This window comes from Poecile atricapillus, chromosome 6, assembly GCF_030490865.1.
Source record: "Poecile atricapillus isolate bPoeAtr1 chromosome 6, bPoeAtr1.hap1, whole genome shotgun sequence".
In the NCBI taxonomy this organism is placed as follows: Eukaryota; Metazoa; Chordata; class Aves; order Passeriformes; family Paridae; genus Poecile; species Poecile atricapillus.
In genome coordinates, this window is record NC_081254.1 from 22,252,805 (window position 1) to 22,267,814 (window position 15,010).

Sequence of the window (15,010 nt, forward strand, 5' to 3'; positions counted from 1 at the left end):
AGCTACATCCTGAGGAAGTTCTAGCAAGAAGGGTCATAGCAAATTTGGGACTGCTCTGCAAAGCAATGCTCTGGAGCTGCCAGACAACTTTGCCAGGGAAGACCTGGAATAACTGGGGGAGGTCCACAATGCTTAGCTACACACAGATCCATGCAGAAACCCAATCCTGAGAGGATTTAAAGGAACATCAGCTGGCCTTTTCCAGGAAATGCAAGTTCTCCATTGAGCCTTTTAATCTCATTTAGAGACAACAACTATTCTGGCATAAAAAGCAAAAAGCAGATTTGCAAAACATAGAATCTTTTTCCAGAGATAGTAAAGCAGTATTTCTTCAGTTCAATGTAATAGAAAGTTGTTCTCACCCTTACAAAAAAATAAAATAAAATAAAAATAGCTCACCAAGACAAATCCAAGTTTGTGAATGACAATACACAGGGGCTCACAAAGCAGTGTTAACCCAAGCACACATTCACAGGTGGCTCTACTGCTCACACCTGTTGCCAAATCCAACTATTTTAAGTATAAATACAATCCCCAACAAATACACAACAGGAACTATTGCACAACACATGTCTCTTCAAATATAATATTCGCTCAGCAGCAGTAATCTTTCATTGTTTACTGTTGCTCTCATGGAACCCCCAAGATTCATACTCAAAATGGTATTTCAGCATTCTCCAGAAGGGCACTGGAAAGCCTCTGTTGAGACTGTCTTCTTGTGTGTCATAAAGTACTGTCCATATCCCTGACATATTATTCCTACTGTAATTACTACTACCATCACCATTAGTATTTACAGAATTAATATAAAAGTGCACTGTGTTACTGACATATTGCTACAGCATAACCTTTTACACTGCCTAAGCAACACAAAAATGATGAATGTTCAAGAAAAAGAGGCCTGTAAGAGAAAGATTCCAAATTGATTCCTCCAATTCCCAAGACAGTACTGCAGTCATCACCAGGAATGTTAGCAAAATTATTACTCCCCCAGGTAGAAATTACTTATGCTGAGAAACCTCAGAACTCAGTTCACACATCTATAACACTTTTGTTGATTTTCACTATACAGAAAATGCCTATAACTATGTCTTGTAGAAGATCTGGAGAAAGAGTTAAACTCCATATTTGTGTAGTTTTGGAACAGCATTCCAATCTGCTTCTGTAACAGATATAAACTGAAATATGCTGCTCAGGGACTTGCTACAAAGCCATCCTCAGATTCATGGCATCTCAGCTTAAATGTCTTGTGTTGTTCTACAATGTGTTTTAGATATCCACAAAAAGGCTAATGACATTTCTGGCACTGTTTTTGTCAGATTTTGCCAGTTTGGCACAAACCCCACATTTGATAATAAGTAAGTAATAGTAGCTTCTTTTCCTTTTAAATCAAAGCACGGATTTTGACCTTACCTAGACTGAGTTTTGCTTGACGGTATTACAGGAGAGGAGACTGGTCTTGCTGGTGAAGATGATGTAGCTCCTAAGTTGGGAGATCCAGATGCTGTCAGAGAGTGAGCTCTTCTTGATGGCAGGTTGTTAGATGGAGAAGCATTAATAATAGTATTTTGATCTAAGGAGAAAACAAAAGTTTTCATCACAATTACAACATCTGTCCCAATTAAAATGCTTTTGTCCAGGAGACCTATATGAAAATCCATTAAAACATAGCAAGACAGTAGCACGATTCTAGATTTGTCCTGACACAGTCAAAGAAGTACATATTGAACGACACAAATGAATTATATCTGAATAGAAAGGGAATGCTACTGAAACTAAATGAAAGAACAATCACAACTACAGAAATTCATTTCAGAGTTCACAGATTTGGAGTTTCAACTGCAAGAGTAGCTTTGTAAGTTTATTTTTAACACTACAAATAATGTCTGCATAAAAAGGCTTTGAGCAAAACCCTGACAGATTTTTAAGTACTGAAGCAATATATTTACCTGGCTCTTCTTGTTCATCAATATCCTGAGGGTCTGAACCACTTCTATTACGACACTCCTTACAGCTTTTTGCCTTCCGAGTTGCCATTTCATCATCAGTGGCCTCTCCACTTTCACCCTAGGAATAATGAGCACCATAATAAACATCCCAAACCCACTATTTCCATTTCATTTCATCACAATCTGTAACAAAACCATGACATAAATCAGGAATTCTTCGTGAAACTGATCTATGAGGCCAATACCAGCAGAAAAAGTTAAACAGATACACAGTCAAGCATGGGACCATTAGGTGTCACCTCAGTTTGACGTCACACAGAATATGACAATGATTGTGCCTCTCTAGAATGTTGCAGCTGGTTTTACACTGTTTCACTGGTGCACTGGAGCCCTACAGAGGATGGATCTTGTCATTTGAGAGCCATTCTACCTAGAAAGTAGTTCTAGAAAATGTGGGTAGTGTAGAGGTGCTGGTCCTGCATTTTCCTCTCTCCCACTCACTGTTGAAAGCAGTTTTGTCCAGGAAAAGAGAGGAGACTTCCACACTAGGTCATGTTTCCGTCACCCACACAAGATAAAATGGGTGCTAATGTGATGTGGAACAACTATGGTAGTGTTTTTCAAAACATGAAAACAAAAGGGATTAAAAAAAAATTACACCAACCTCCAGACACCACTTTGCATGTTAAGATTTTTATCACCACCAGTATTTTGTCTTTATACTGAAGTAGCACCTAAAGGTTGTGAGAAGATTCTGTCCCATTCTGCTAGCCTTGGCACCTACAGTCCTAGCAATGCTGCAAGCATGAGAAAAGAACAAACTATTGGAAAACAATTATCCTCAAACCTGAAACTACAATAAACATTTTAAAATCATCATCTAACTTCTCTTCTCTGGTTCAAAACACAGCTACAGAGTGACTGCAGAAAGGAAGGAAACAAAACACATGAATAACAAAATATTCTACCCTGATGAGTACTTTCTTCTTTTTCTTAGCTGCACTGATTCCCAGGGTGTTGTTTCTCTGCACATTGGGCTTCTCAGTGCTTTTGGTGAGCGATCCCGTGCCTGTGCTTCTTGCACTCCATCGTCTGCCTCCGAACAGCTCAACAGCCTGAGCCAAGGTTGGGCCTTCAAACCTTCCATCTTCCTACAAAGATTCTCAGCGTTAACAAAACAAGGATAATAAGGACACATTTTTAAAGCAGTAATATTGACATTTCTGAGGAGCCAATGAAAGAAACATCAAGAGGAGGCAATTTTTGATTACTGAGTGAATTCCCAAGGGCTACTTTTTTTGCTGCTTTGGGGATGTTTTTGGCCCTAACTATTATCACTCATTATTTTGGTGCCCTTTCTAAGTACAGTCCTTGCTTTTTTCTTTAATAAAATACTTACTCCAAAACTCCAAACATATGAAGAGCTTTGTAAGGAAAAAAAATTTAACCTCAATGTATTGAAAACTTGCAAGATTTGACATAACCTTGTGTGAAGAATCAAATCTTGCTGCTGAAGCCACATTACAAAGTTGGAGATTTAGTGTTAACCTTTAATCTAATCTTACTTATAATAGAAACTAATTGTATTACATTAAACTGTTGGTATCTTCGAACTTTTTTACAGAGAATCACAGCATTTTTTACCTGGTAAAGGCTGACATACTGTTTCCGTAGCCACTGCAGTCTTTGATCAGGGAATCTCCTCATTTTTCTTACAGCTTTAGTCAATTCCAGCAATCCATCATACAGCATTCTGGCAGTGTATTTTGGAGCAACAAAGTGCAGCAACTTATTATCAGTAGTCTGAAGTCCATAAAGTAGTGTTATACCATTTTCTTCAAGGGACATATTGCAAAGTTTATTTTGAACACACACAGTGTGCATATCAATGCCCGAATGTCCCATATAGACAGCCTTGGCTGAAAACAAGTCCAAAAAGCCTTCCACCAGTCCCATATTACCAAGAAACTGGTATTTACCAAGCTCAGCAGCATTGCCCAGCACACTCAGCTTTGCCTTAGCATTTGCAGGGCAAACTGTAGTGGGTTTTGTCCAAGTCAAAGTACTATTGTCAGGCTGGAGCTGAAGAAAGCAACGAGCTGAGAGATGTGTCTCCTGGTCATAATGAATGACGGTTGCCCCTTGCTGCATGAACTGATGGACGTCAGCCCTGATGGACAACACGTACCAGGGAATGAGCTCGATCCCATGGCAGAAAGCCTTTTGCTGCTCTTCCGTTGAACTTGCGTCCCATTCTTTCAACTGCTCAAATATGTCACTTTCTGAATCTGAAAGATCTCCGATGAGAAATCTGCATTTGAGCAAAGATGAGAGATTTGTATTTAGTGGTACTTGTGCTGATTTATGCTACGCTTGATGAGTATTTTTTCTGCTGTAGTTTAAATAAATGGAACACTATCATCACTGTATAATTGGGACTTACAGGAACTTGTGTAGTTTTTGAAGTATTACAATTTATGTTATTGCAATTTTGCATCTATTAAGAGATGCTGCTACAATTACTTCTAACTCCTGAAACAATATGCTTATATTTTCCTAGACCTTTCCAAATTTTGCATTAATAATAAAACATGTCTGATTGTTTCTTAAAGCCAAGTGATTCTAGTTTCTAAATCTGCTGTGCAAGATTGCTTCAGCTGAAATATTAAGTGCCATATGTGGAAACTGATAGCAAGACGTAGTTCATTTCAGACAGGACTTCACTTCTAATCTCTGTTCTATTACTGATTTAATGTACAGACCTTTCATATTATATAAAATTTTGATTAACACTAGTAAAATAGGGGTTAAAATACATACCTTCCTCATAAGAATGCATAAGGAATTTTATCAGATACTTTCCGTAAGAAATTTTATTTTACTTAAGGAAAGTATTAACGTAAAACTTGTATGCAGCAACTAAAATTTCTGAAAGATTTAGGCAGAACTAGAAACAATAGACACACAGCTAACAGAAGAGGTAGTTTAAATGAAACATCTTCCCTGCAGAAGCTTCTAATGTGTATGAATGCACAAATGTTCAATATTTGGGTACTTCAGTGAACATAAAAAAGGACAAACTGTTCTGTGTACAACAGAACTAACAAAGCACATTTTCCTAAGGATATCCAGGCAATAAAATCCAAACCATCCTCCTCTACATAGCCTTCAAGACACCTTGTCCTAATACCCTCTTTGCATCCCCTTCCTATCACCACAGTCCAGTTCCTGCCCCTTATCTACCAATTAAGCCAAACCTGACTCGTGTTTCCAAGTCACATACACCATCTCCCTCAGTGCTAAACAGCACAGATGACCATCAGCTTTTCCTTAAAATCCCCTCTACCTGGGCAAATAATCTGAATTTTTCCCTTATTCCATACAGCAATGATTCCTTTACAAATTCATTAATTGGTGAGATCTCTGTATCTTCATCAGATTTATAAAAGAATGGCAAATAGGTTGAAGTTTTATTGTTTGTGGTGAAGGGACTGACAAAATAACTGCATCAGTCTTCAGTGTAGATTTGTTTCTTTAAGAAATATTCCTACAAATAAGGTCATGCATTTTAACTGAGCTGATATAAATCATCTTACTAGAGTCTCACCAGACACATGTAAGTTGAAACATTTACCTGTATTACATAAAATTAACATTTTAAAATTAAACAAACAACTGAAGCAGCTCTTTCTCCCCTGTGCCCTTAAAACAATCAAACAATTGTATTCAGAGAGTAGCTGTGCATGTCTGGAGGAGTCTAATATAGCACAGACAGAAATGGCAGAGCTCTGTTTATGCCTTGTTTCACATGTAGCACGGTGCAGATTAAAATGGACAAGAAGCAGGTAAGCCAAGCACACACACAGGTAACCACACACAGAAATGGAGCCTCTGACATGAGCTGCCAAAAGCAACACCTCTGCCAATTACTGAGAGCACTTACAGAGCCTGGGCTGGACCAGGGGCTTTCTTTACATGTGCTGCACTGAGAGGCAAGGAAAAGAAAAGAAAAAGGAAACAGTGACAGATTTAGAGGAGAAAATTGCAAGGTATACAAAAACAAAAAGAGTGGAGGTTTTCCCCTATTATTTTACATGTTATTTACTGTAATTGGAAAAGCTTAAAAGTGAAGATAAGATCAGGCTAATGAAGCAGTGATTCAAAGTCAGGAGTATCTTCATAGGTCACATTAAGAATTCCATAAAAACTCTTTTTCAAATTTGTTTCTTTTTTTCATTTTCCTGCCTACCTTTATTTTTAAAAAAATTATTAATTGTCAGAATAGAGTTCTAAGAAAGATTATCTGGCATGTACAGAAATCCAGGGCAGTTAGATGGGTCACTGAATACAGAGTGATAGAGCTTATTTGCTAACACAACTAGGAAAGTAATTATACCCACTGCCCACTGATTCTATTAGATGCTTTTCATTTTCTTCAAATCAAATTAACCTACCAGCTTTGGTGCATCCATGTTCCACAATACTAATCCAAATCATCAAAAGAAAAACTAATTGAAAATCTTTCTTACAATTATAAAGTAACGAGAAACATGTTATGCAGTGTATTTCTCTGCCTTTATGACCACAACACTACAATTATCAGATAATCCATAATTATGCTATAATTTGGATTTTATAACACTGTATGCAAATATGGCAAGTCTCAAACCAAAAAAGACTAAATTTCTTCCTTAGAACCCTTTAGCTGTTCATAGCAATAAAAAGAAACCAAGCACAGCCTCCATTCAAGTACAACAGAACGTGGTCCTTCTGCCTCTGTAGCAATTTGCTCCCGCGTCTCACCCAGCTCTCTGCCTGACCAGGAAAGACATGGCAAGTGAATATGGAATTTCCAAAGCCTGTGAGATACTTGAGTTAAATCAGTACTTTCAGAAGTGTTCTCCTACAAGTATTTTACTGTTAAATTCAGTATTTACTGCATCAGAAGTACAGATACTCATAACTGAGTAGTTAGTAGCCTGAATCAGGAAACATAACTTTAATTACCTATCCCTAGTTTTTTTCATTTAATTTTTAAATTTTCATTTCAGATTCACACTGAGATTTTTAAAAAACTGAATTCCTACTTTAAAACAGAGTGCAACTTACTAGATTGTATTTATGAATAAAGCATGAGTAATTTACCAAGAAATTATTTCATAAACACATAAAAAAAGGGAATCGGTTTAATTTCTATTTTGTTCATCCAAGTGAAATGCTTATATGCCTAGCTTATTTGCCATTTGAATTGTGATTTCAAGTTGATTTTAAGGCATATTAATTAACAAAAAATAATTCCTGGAAGAAAGTATTAGGACTGAAGTAAGTCAAGAGATAACACATGTGGGCAGAGACGTGGGTCTGTCTTTCTCGGCTTAATCTAGTGCACCACTTCCCAGAAGCAACTAAAGCCAGATGTGAATAATTCTATTAGAAACTGTTCTTTCAGGAAATAATGATTATTTATTTGAAATGAAATTTAGAATTACATGTTAATGAAATAAATGCATTTTAAACAGGAAGATAGTAGTTGCCTCTCAGGCAGTCACTTATTAGATTTAATGTTTAAGTAGCTGAAATAAGTTGGATAGTCCTGAACATATTGATATGTTTGACACACACTATCAGTAAAATAACTCAAGCGGTGACTTAAGCATAGTTCTTTATTATGCAGCCTTCACATAATTTTACAGTGCCTCACCTCATTGCAGTACAGTTCTGTTATTTAATCTGAAATTAGTCTAACACAGTTACTTAGTTGAAAGCTGACCTGACCCACCTATGTCTACATGGGCTTTGCAACGAAACTTCTCTGCAAACCAACATTAGAGATGATCATGTGATGTCCTAAACTTTGCAATTGCTGTTTCCTGCTGGTGACTGGTACAGTCTTCAAGAGTGGTCTTCAAAGTGAAGTCAGATTACTGAACACTGGGCTTTTTACACAGGGCACAATGAAGTAAACTTCCTTGCAAAACAGCAGGACTACAGCAACCTGAAAATTCAAAGCGTGTTCTCACACATGAATGTTTTCTGGACAAAACTGAAACCCCTCAAACTAACATGTCCTTAAAAGAAGAAGTCTTCTGAAGGATAATAAATAACCTTTTTTTGAAAGGGCCAGAACACTGCTTGAGCATGCAGAATATAATGTTCTGAGCTCTGATAACAAATATGTCCTGGTGCTATTCCTGTCACTAGAGATCAAAATTGTAATTGTAACTGTGGATTTTTAAAGCTCTCTATGTAAGACAAAAAGGATTTACCCTTATCATAAGAGGAAGTAATTACATCATGAGGAAAATATAGCTATAGAGAGAGTTTCCAAGCAGTTGAGTATCAGGAGAGAAAAGTTCTGAACTGGAAATGTATAAATACAAGGGAAGATGTTGAAATTGCTCTTATTTCTAAAAGCAAGCCTTGGTAAAAGAAGATCAAAACCATTATATGTACACGTGATGATAGTAAATAAAATAAGACCTACTGGTACCGGTTTTTGTCCTTCAAAGAGTTTGTCCTTGAATCACTCCCTTCACTAACATTATCTTCACCCTCTTCTGAATCCAAACTGCGATTGCAGCTCCGAATAGTTTGAAAGATATTGTTTGTTGTTGATTCTTTTTCTGGATTATTTAAACCATCTTGGCCTACTCGTTGTAAGAAGTTATCTTGTCCACTGTAATCTGAAACAAACTATAGAGATACCTAAAAGATTAGTAGAGATACAAATAGAACATTGTGTCATCTACTTCTCACTGTAGAAATTTTTACTATTAAGAATATCTAGTGCATATTTCTTACTTGCTTGCTTCCCATGGGATTTTGTGCCTACTTGTAACCCAAAACAGACCAAATAATTTCATAAATCAAGTAACACAAGTTAAAGTAACTCCTGAAAACCTTAAAGAAACCTCAGTCTTTAACTTTTTATCTAACAAGGGCATTTTTCTACTAAAACTACAGTAATAAAACTTAAAAGAATTGTTTCTTTCCATAACGGAAAAGCTTGATCTGCTGAGCTTCTAAATTCTGTTTTTAAGGAACTGAACACTTTCAATTCCCAGTGAATTAAGTGGAAGGTCAGAGTATTAAGCAGAAAATAATTACACATTTCAGGCTTTACATACTTAGTCCAAAGTACAAACAATATCCTTTATTACTAATGCTGATTTCTCATTACTCTGATACTGAACTACATAGAAACAACTAAATCTAAATTGCTAAGGAACTATGAGAATTAAATTGAGGTTCACATAACTGACCAGTCTAGTAAAAGTCTGGTTTAGAAAATATTAATTAGATCATGCTTTTGTGCAAGATTACATAAAATAAAGCATTGGCTAAGAACATAACATCTTCGACTATTCATCTCATTTACCTCTAATGTTTCATACTGGGAATTGTATCGGGGACAGAGTCTGATGAGGCTTGATGCTCCATCCAAAACTTCACAGAGCTCTTTTAAAAACACACCGCAGAAAGGAACAACTTTACAGCCTGGAATATTGAGTGCCCGGTTGACCACTTTCCTGTATTCAGATGATGACTCATGTTGTGCCATAGCATCCTTCAGACTTCGCATGGTTTCAATATCAGACTGGTCCATGAACTGCCACATTTTTAAAACTTTTCTTGACCTATTGCAAGAAGAGATCACAACATTTATTAAAAAAATTTCAACAATTTACCTTCAAGTCCAACACCCACAGCATATATATAATAGAGGAAATTATAATGAAATCAAGGCAATTATTTTTATGAAAATTCCCCCCTTTGAATTATCAAAGAACTAAAATGAGAAACTAGCAGTCTGATTTACTGGAGCAGCATTTCAAATTTTAATAAAAGCCCAGCTGCATAGAACATACCAGCAGGCTTTCTAACATTTTTATTGTGTCATTGCCTAAAACTTCTAGGGGCCCATAAAGAAATACGAAAAGATTAAGGAAACAGCATAAAGATAAACCAGAGTGTTTCTTACAAATTCCTTCAGCTGTATTATGAACAATCCATAAAGCTAGAAAAACTTGGGGGGTTTTAATTAAATTTAATTAAAAAAAATTACATTGATTTCTTCCCCAATTTGCTCACAAAATATTTACTTTCACAGAAATAACGAAGTCAGGACCATGTTCAAGCTCTCAGGCACCAGTGCAGAGCTGTAGCTGAAAAGAAATTCTGATTTCAAACAGAAATAGCTCCAAGGACTGTGAGTACCTCTGGGAGTTGTATTACCATCTGAGCTGTATGTCTATGTAATCATATGGCCTTTCTTCCACCCCTGGCCTCAGACATACCAAAAGATCCAAAGATACGCTCACAACACACTGCCCTTAACACCACTTGCCATCCCTGTCCTGGAAGTGCTGCTCATCAGCCTTCCTCACCTCTCTCTTGTGCTGTGTGGATGCATTAGAGACAAAATTGAGTCCTTAATTAGCTTTGCATTTTCCCTAATAACTTACGTGGCTTAGAGACTGTGGATGTATTCTGCTGAAATATACTCCCCATGCCTATGAGTGCTCCAAATGAGCTTTATATACCAAAACCATAAACAAATAGCTCAATGAGATCCTTACTAAACCACAAAGAACAGCAATGCAAACACTAGAGCTTTGTTACACAAACATGTTATACAATGAGGGTGAAAGCCAAGAGATGGGAAACTTGATCTTAACTCTTCCCTGTTCAGTCCCATTTGCTGCCCTGTGAGCTGCCAGTGTTAGTGCACTGCCTTCCTGCTCCCCTGGCCCTACGTGAACCTGGCACTCCAGAGGAAAGTGCACAATGAGTTGTCTTTGAGCCCCTACTCTCTCTCTCCTTGAGATAATGCAGGTCCTTCTAGGTAAGACCATGACAGCGTGAGATCCCAATGTCACTCTGTATAAGTAAATCAGAGGAGTTAAAAACCAGATTTGGCTGTTTGGTCTTTTTGGGGGTTCTTTGTCATTTTGGGGCAGTTTCTTTTTCACAGTTAATACTGAACCCTTTAGAGCATCACCATCATTATGTTTCATTTATGTTCTGGAGACTCCAACACCAAGCAACATTAGTTGTAGCTCACTAGATAAACCACAACTGCTTTCCCACCTTCTTTTTACATTTTTAAAAAGTTTCAAGTTAAAAAAAAAAGGTTTTCTAATGCAACATATTCAGCATTTACCAGGAAAACAGATGGAGTCTTCAGTCTTCAGTCTTCAGGGTTTAGCATGCTTCATTTTTCCCAAAAGGATTACTAGAAAGTCACAGCATGAGATGATGTGGCTTACCCATGGATTTTTGTTTAGTTTCATTGTTCTCCAGAGACATCTGCTTAACACAAACTGCAGTGTAACCTATCACTGAAAAGCCATTTAAAAAAAAAGAGTTGCCAGTACCTTAGCCCTGCCAGGAATTCCATTACAGCATTGTAGTTGCCCATATTCCAGCAGCATTTTGCTACATGTACTAAGTATGAGAAGACTTCTCGTTTCTCCTCCATAGAACCTGCAGTCAGGATCAGCCAGGTAACCCATGAGCTCACCTTGTAAAACCAAACAGACAACTGGGTCAGCCAAAGCAATGTCACTTGGAGCATTCATGCACACCTGACAGATAATGTGGGTTGGTTTTGTTTCTTCTATCAGGAGGGTATCAGTCAAAATTCCACTTAAACACTCATAGCCAAATCACATATGCATTGCAAACACAACTTACACAGTGACATATTCACAATACATCAGTTAAATCATTAACTAGTCCAGAGAACTTTCATTAAACAAAAAACTACTGCATCTTAATATAAAATATTTAGAATATTTAGAAGAAAATGGACAGTTTCTGCTGGCACTGATTTGTAAAGCTGCTGAAGACAGCTGCAATATAAATTCTCATTAACGTGCCTTATAGATCTCAGCCCCACAGTAAATAACCCTTGTCAACAATAGGAACAGTGAAAGGTGATAAATTGGAATTTTTTTGTTTTGGTTAATTTCATAAAACTAGATGCATGTAATGCACAATTTTGTTAATTCCTATATGCACTGAACATTTCAGATAGTTTGCAATATCTGTTTGCAAGGTCACAAATTAAATAAAAAGAAATCCCATCTTCCAAAGTACACCCATACTACCAACCTCTCTTTGGTAATTAATTAATGCTGGAATCAGAAATCAACTTCGTACATGATTCTGTTTGTATTTACACAAATAAAAATCAACCCAAATTATCAGTGCGCAGATTTTTCTTTCAGTTATGTTCCCACAACATCCATAAAAAGTAGCTATATTTCACATGGAAAGCTAATTTAAACCAACTGTTTCTTTTTACAATATGACTCCCTGGAGGCTTGATTTTTGTCATTGTGTAAACACTTAGGAGGCAATAAACGTGAATTGTTTACTGACACTGTGTTCCATTCTTTGGTCCTGAAGGACTCAAGTCTTTACAGATAATACCACTGTGATGAGAGACTTATAAACATTGGAAAATGCTAGTTCACCCCTCAGGGGCCGTAGACATTTATTTTAAAAACCAAGCATGTGAAATAAAATGTAAATGCATTTGTACTAACAAGAAAATAACCCCACTGAATACATATAGGGCTTCTATTTATGCAAGTCTATACAGACTCATGAGGTGTTGTTCCAAGCCACCCACTCCTGAGGGAGGACAGTCAAAGAGTATGAAGAATCTAAGTTGCTATTTAACCTGTCAGATGGCCACATCAATCAAGAACAACACATGAGAAATGTCCAGATGAGAAGAAAAGTCATACTCCCTATATGCAAAAAATCACACTTTTATGACTGAATTCTTGAAGAAATTCATTCACTGGGGACATCCTCAGGAGTGAGGACAATTACTATGGAGATGCTCTTATACGTTGTGAGCATCAGGGGAAACACATTAACCACTGCAGCAGCTCAGAATGAGAATCTGAATTCAGCTAAAATTTCATTTAATGTGATCAGTTAGTTACTCTTAAAATATAAAAACTCAGTCAACAAAGAAGTGTATACCTGAAGAGCATGAAGGTATGGAAAATACAAACCACCATAGCACTGCATGGCATGGGGGTCAAATGAGGGCAAAACCAGAATAAAAGGTAATAAAATAAATTCATTAAAAAATCAGAAATTGTGAAACAGAACAGTCAGATCTGCGGCACAGATTTGTTTTTGTATTCTAGAATAAAGTGACATATTATTTTTGGATACTATTCTAATTTTCCCAAAATGGCTGTTAGGGAATGCAACTGCTAAATATAAAATCTCACAAAAAAATTACCATTTTTTTGCTATGAGATACCAAATGCAGTAATGATTTGATTAATATGGTTTTAGAAATTCTAAAGAATCATATAATTTTAAACAAATACGTTTTATTCTAAGATAGTAAAGCGGTAATGATCAGGAGAAAACAGTATCAAAATTGAGAAAGAATGTCTAAAAAGGCAACTGACTTCAGGCTCTCCATTAAAAGAAAACCTTTAAACTAGGGCAGCCACTTGCTGAAATTCTATTTAATAGAGAGTTTAAGACCACTATAAACAATATGATGAACTTTTACGATCTGTAAACACAAATAAAAAATTATAAAGGGCAGCATGGGTGGGCCTTTGCAGCCTTGAGATACTGTCTAACATGTAAGAGCAAAAGAAGGGTACAAAAGGCACCATGAAGTTCATGCTCACTCCTCTTGCAGGGCAACAATAGAGGAGTAGAAAACATTTAAAACATCTTTCACTAAATAAGAAGAAAAATAAAGTGTCTGAATCTTTTAAAATAGAATAGGCAAAGGCAAATAGATTGGGCAGAATCAGGGGACAGAAGTGAGCATCTAAAATACAAACCACTCCTGAGAAATAATGAACATGCCTGCTTTAGAAATGTTGGTATTTTAATTTTTCCTGGAAATCAGGAACAGATGGTAGACTGTTATTCAAGAAATAACAAACTTGTCAAATTTTCATTGAAATGGAAGTTCAGAAGTGGGTTTCCCCAGATGCTGTTCATGTACAGCTGAGCTAGATGCACCTCACACAAAGGAAAAGCAGAGAATTTTACAGGTACTTATTTCTTGGTGGCTATGGAAGCTGAATTCAGAATTCTGTTTTTTCCACTTTGGCAAGCAAGTAGCACAGACAGTACTCTGATGTGGCACAATTTCCCTGTTGCTAAACCCAAGGATTTTCTAGCGGGGCAAGAGAGCAAAAGGAAGCACCACCCTGGCAAGCTCTGACTTCTGGGCACCCCAGCCAAGTGGACACAGAACAGCAGCACTCCTCTTGCAGCACTTCCCTCTTGGCTGGCCTGCAGATCCACCTCCCCACCTCCCAGCCGAGGAACACCTGACCTGAGGATGAAGCACCATCAGCTGTCTTGGTGCCAAGCTGCCAGGACAGCAGCACGAGAGCTTCAGGACTCAGGCAGTGCCTGAGCACACACAGCACATCCCAGCCAAAGAGTGCACAGGAGTAGCCTTGCCAAGGAGATCAAAATACATTGCAAGTATTTGTCAGAATGAGCAGTAAAGCTTTTTGGACTGAGTTTTTGTGTTGGAGAGCACTTAAACATCAGATCACAATCTACGTATCAACACAGTAATCATTATTTCCTTAGCTGACCTTTTGTTTTTTTTTCACACTTGACTTATATAGTTCTGTTTATGTAACTCATTTTAAGCTCCCTTCAGAACAGGAATCATCACAGCAAACCTATTATTAGATTTCCGCTGCACTGCTGATGAGTCTGAAAAGCATGAGAAAATGTATCCTGGCTTCCTTACGATAACCCACATGATTGCAAGACACAAGAAAAGTAATACATTAACACACGATCCACTTAAACAAGTTGATATAACATCAGTCTTTTCATTCAGATGGATGAGATAACTGCCTTTCAGGATTACTGGATACTAATATTAAGTACTAAACAAGCAAAATGGAGTAGATGTTTGTGTAAGATTCAAATATTTTCTGGTGCCCTAATAGAAGCACTAACAACATTGAGCCAGATTAAGTTCAGATACATAGAAAGTAGCCTCATTTGCAAAGTCTCCTTAAAAGCTGAATCTGAGC

General features: G+C 37.1%; 1 protein-coding gene across 3 annotated transcripts in view; it reads right to left on the reverse strand.

Moving 5' to 3' along the window:
- PLCE1 (phospholipase C epsilon 1) overlaps positions 1 to 15,010 on the reverse strand; it is a 139,563-nt gene that overhangs the window by 30,871 nt on the left and 93,682 nt on the right. For 2 of the 3 annotated variants that reach the window (XM_058842127.1, XM_058842129.1), the window contains 8 exons: positions 11,327 to 11,472; positions 9,328 to 9,586; positions 8,434 to 8,642; positions 5,893 to 5,934; positions 3,594 to 4,260; positions 2,918 to 3,100; positions 1,950 to 2,067; positions 1,414 to 1,573 (listed from right to left, as the gene is read on the reverse strand). In XM_058842127.1, the coding sequence (XP_058698110.1) occupies positions 1,414 to 1,573; positions 1,950 to 2,067; positions 2,918 to 3,100; positions 3,594 to 4,260; positions 5,893 to 5,934; positions 8,434 to 8,642; positions 9,328 to 9,586; positions 11,327 to 11,472 (1,784 nt within the window). The remainder of the gene's footprint in view (positions 1 to 1,413; positions 1,574 to 1,949; positions 2,068 to 2,917; positions 3,101 to 3,593; positions 4,261 to 5,892; positions 5,935 to 8,433; positions 8,643 to 9,327; positions 9,587 to 11,326; positions 11,473 to 15,010) is intronic. The other variant, XM_058842128.1, reaches the window with a different exon arrangement.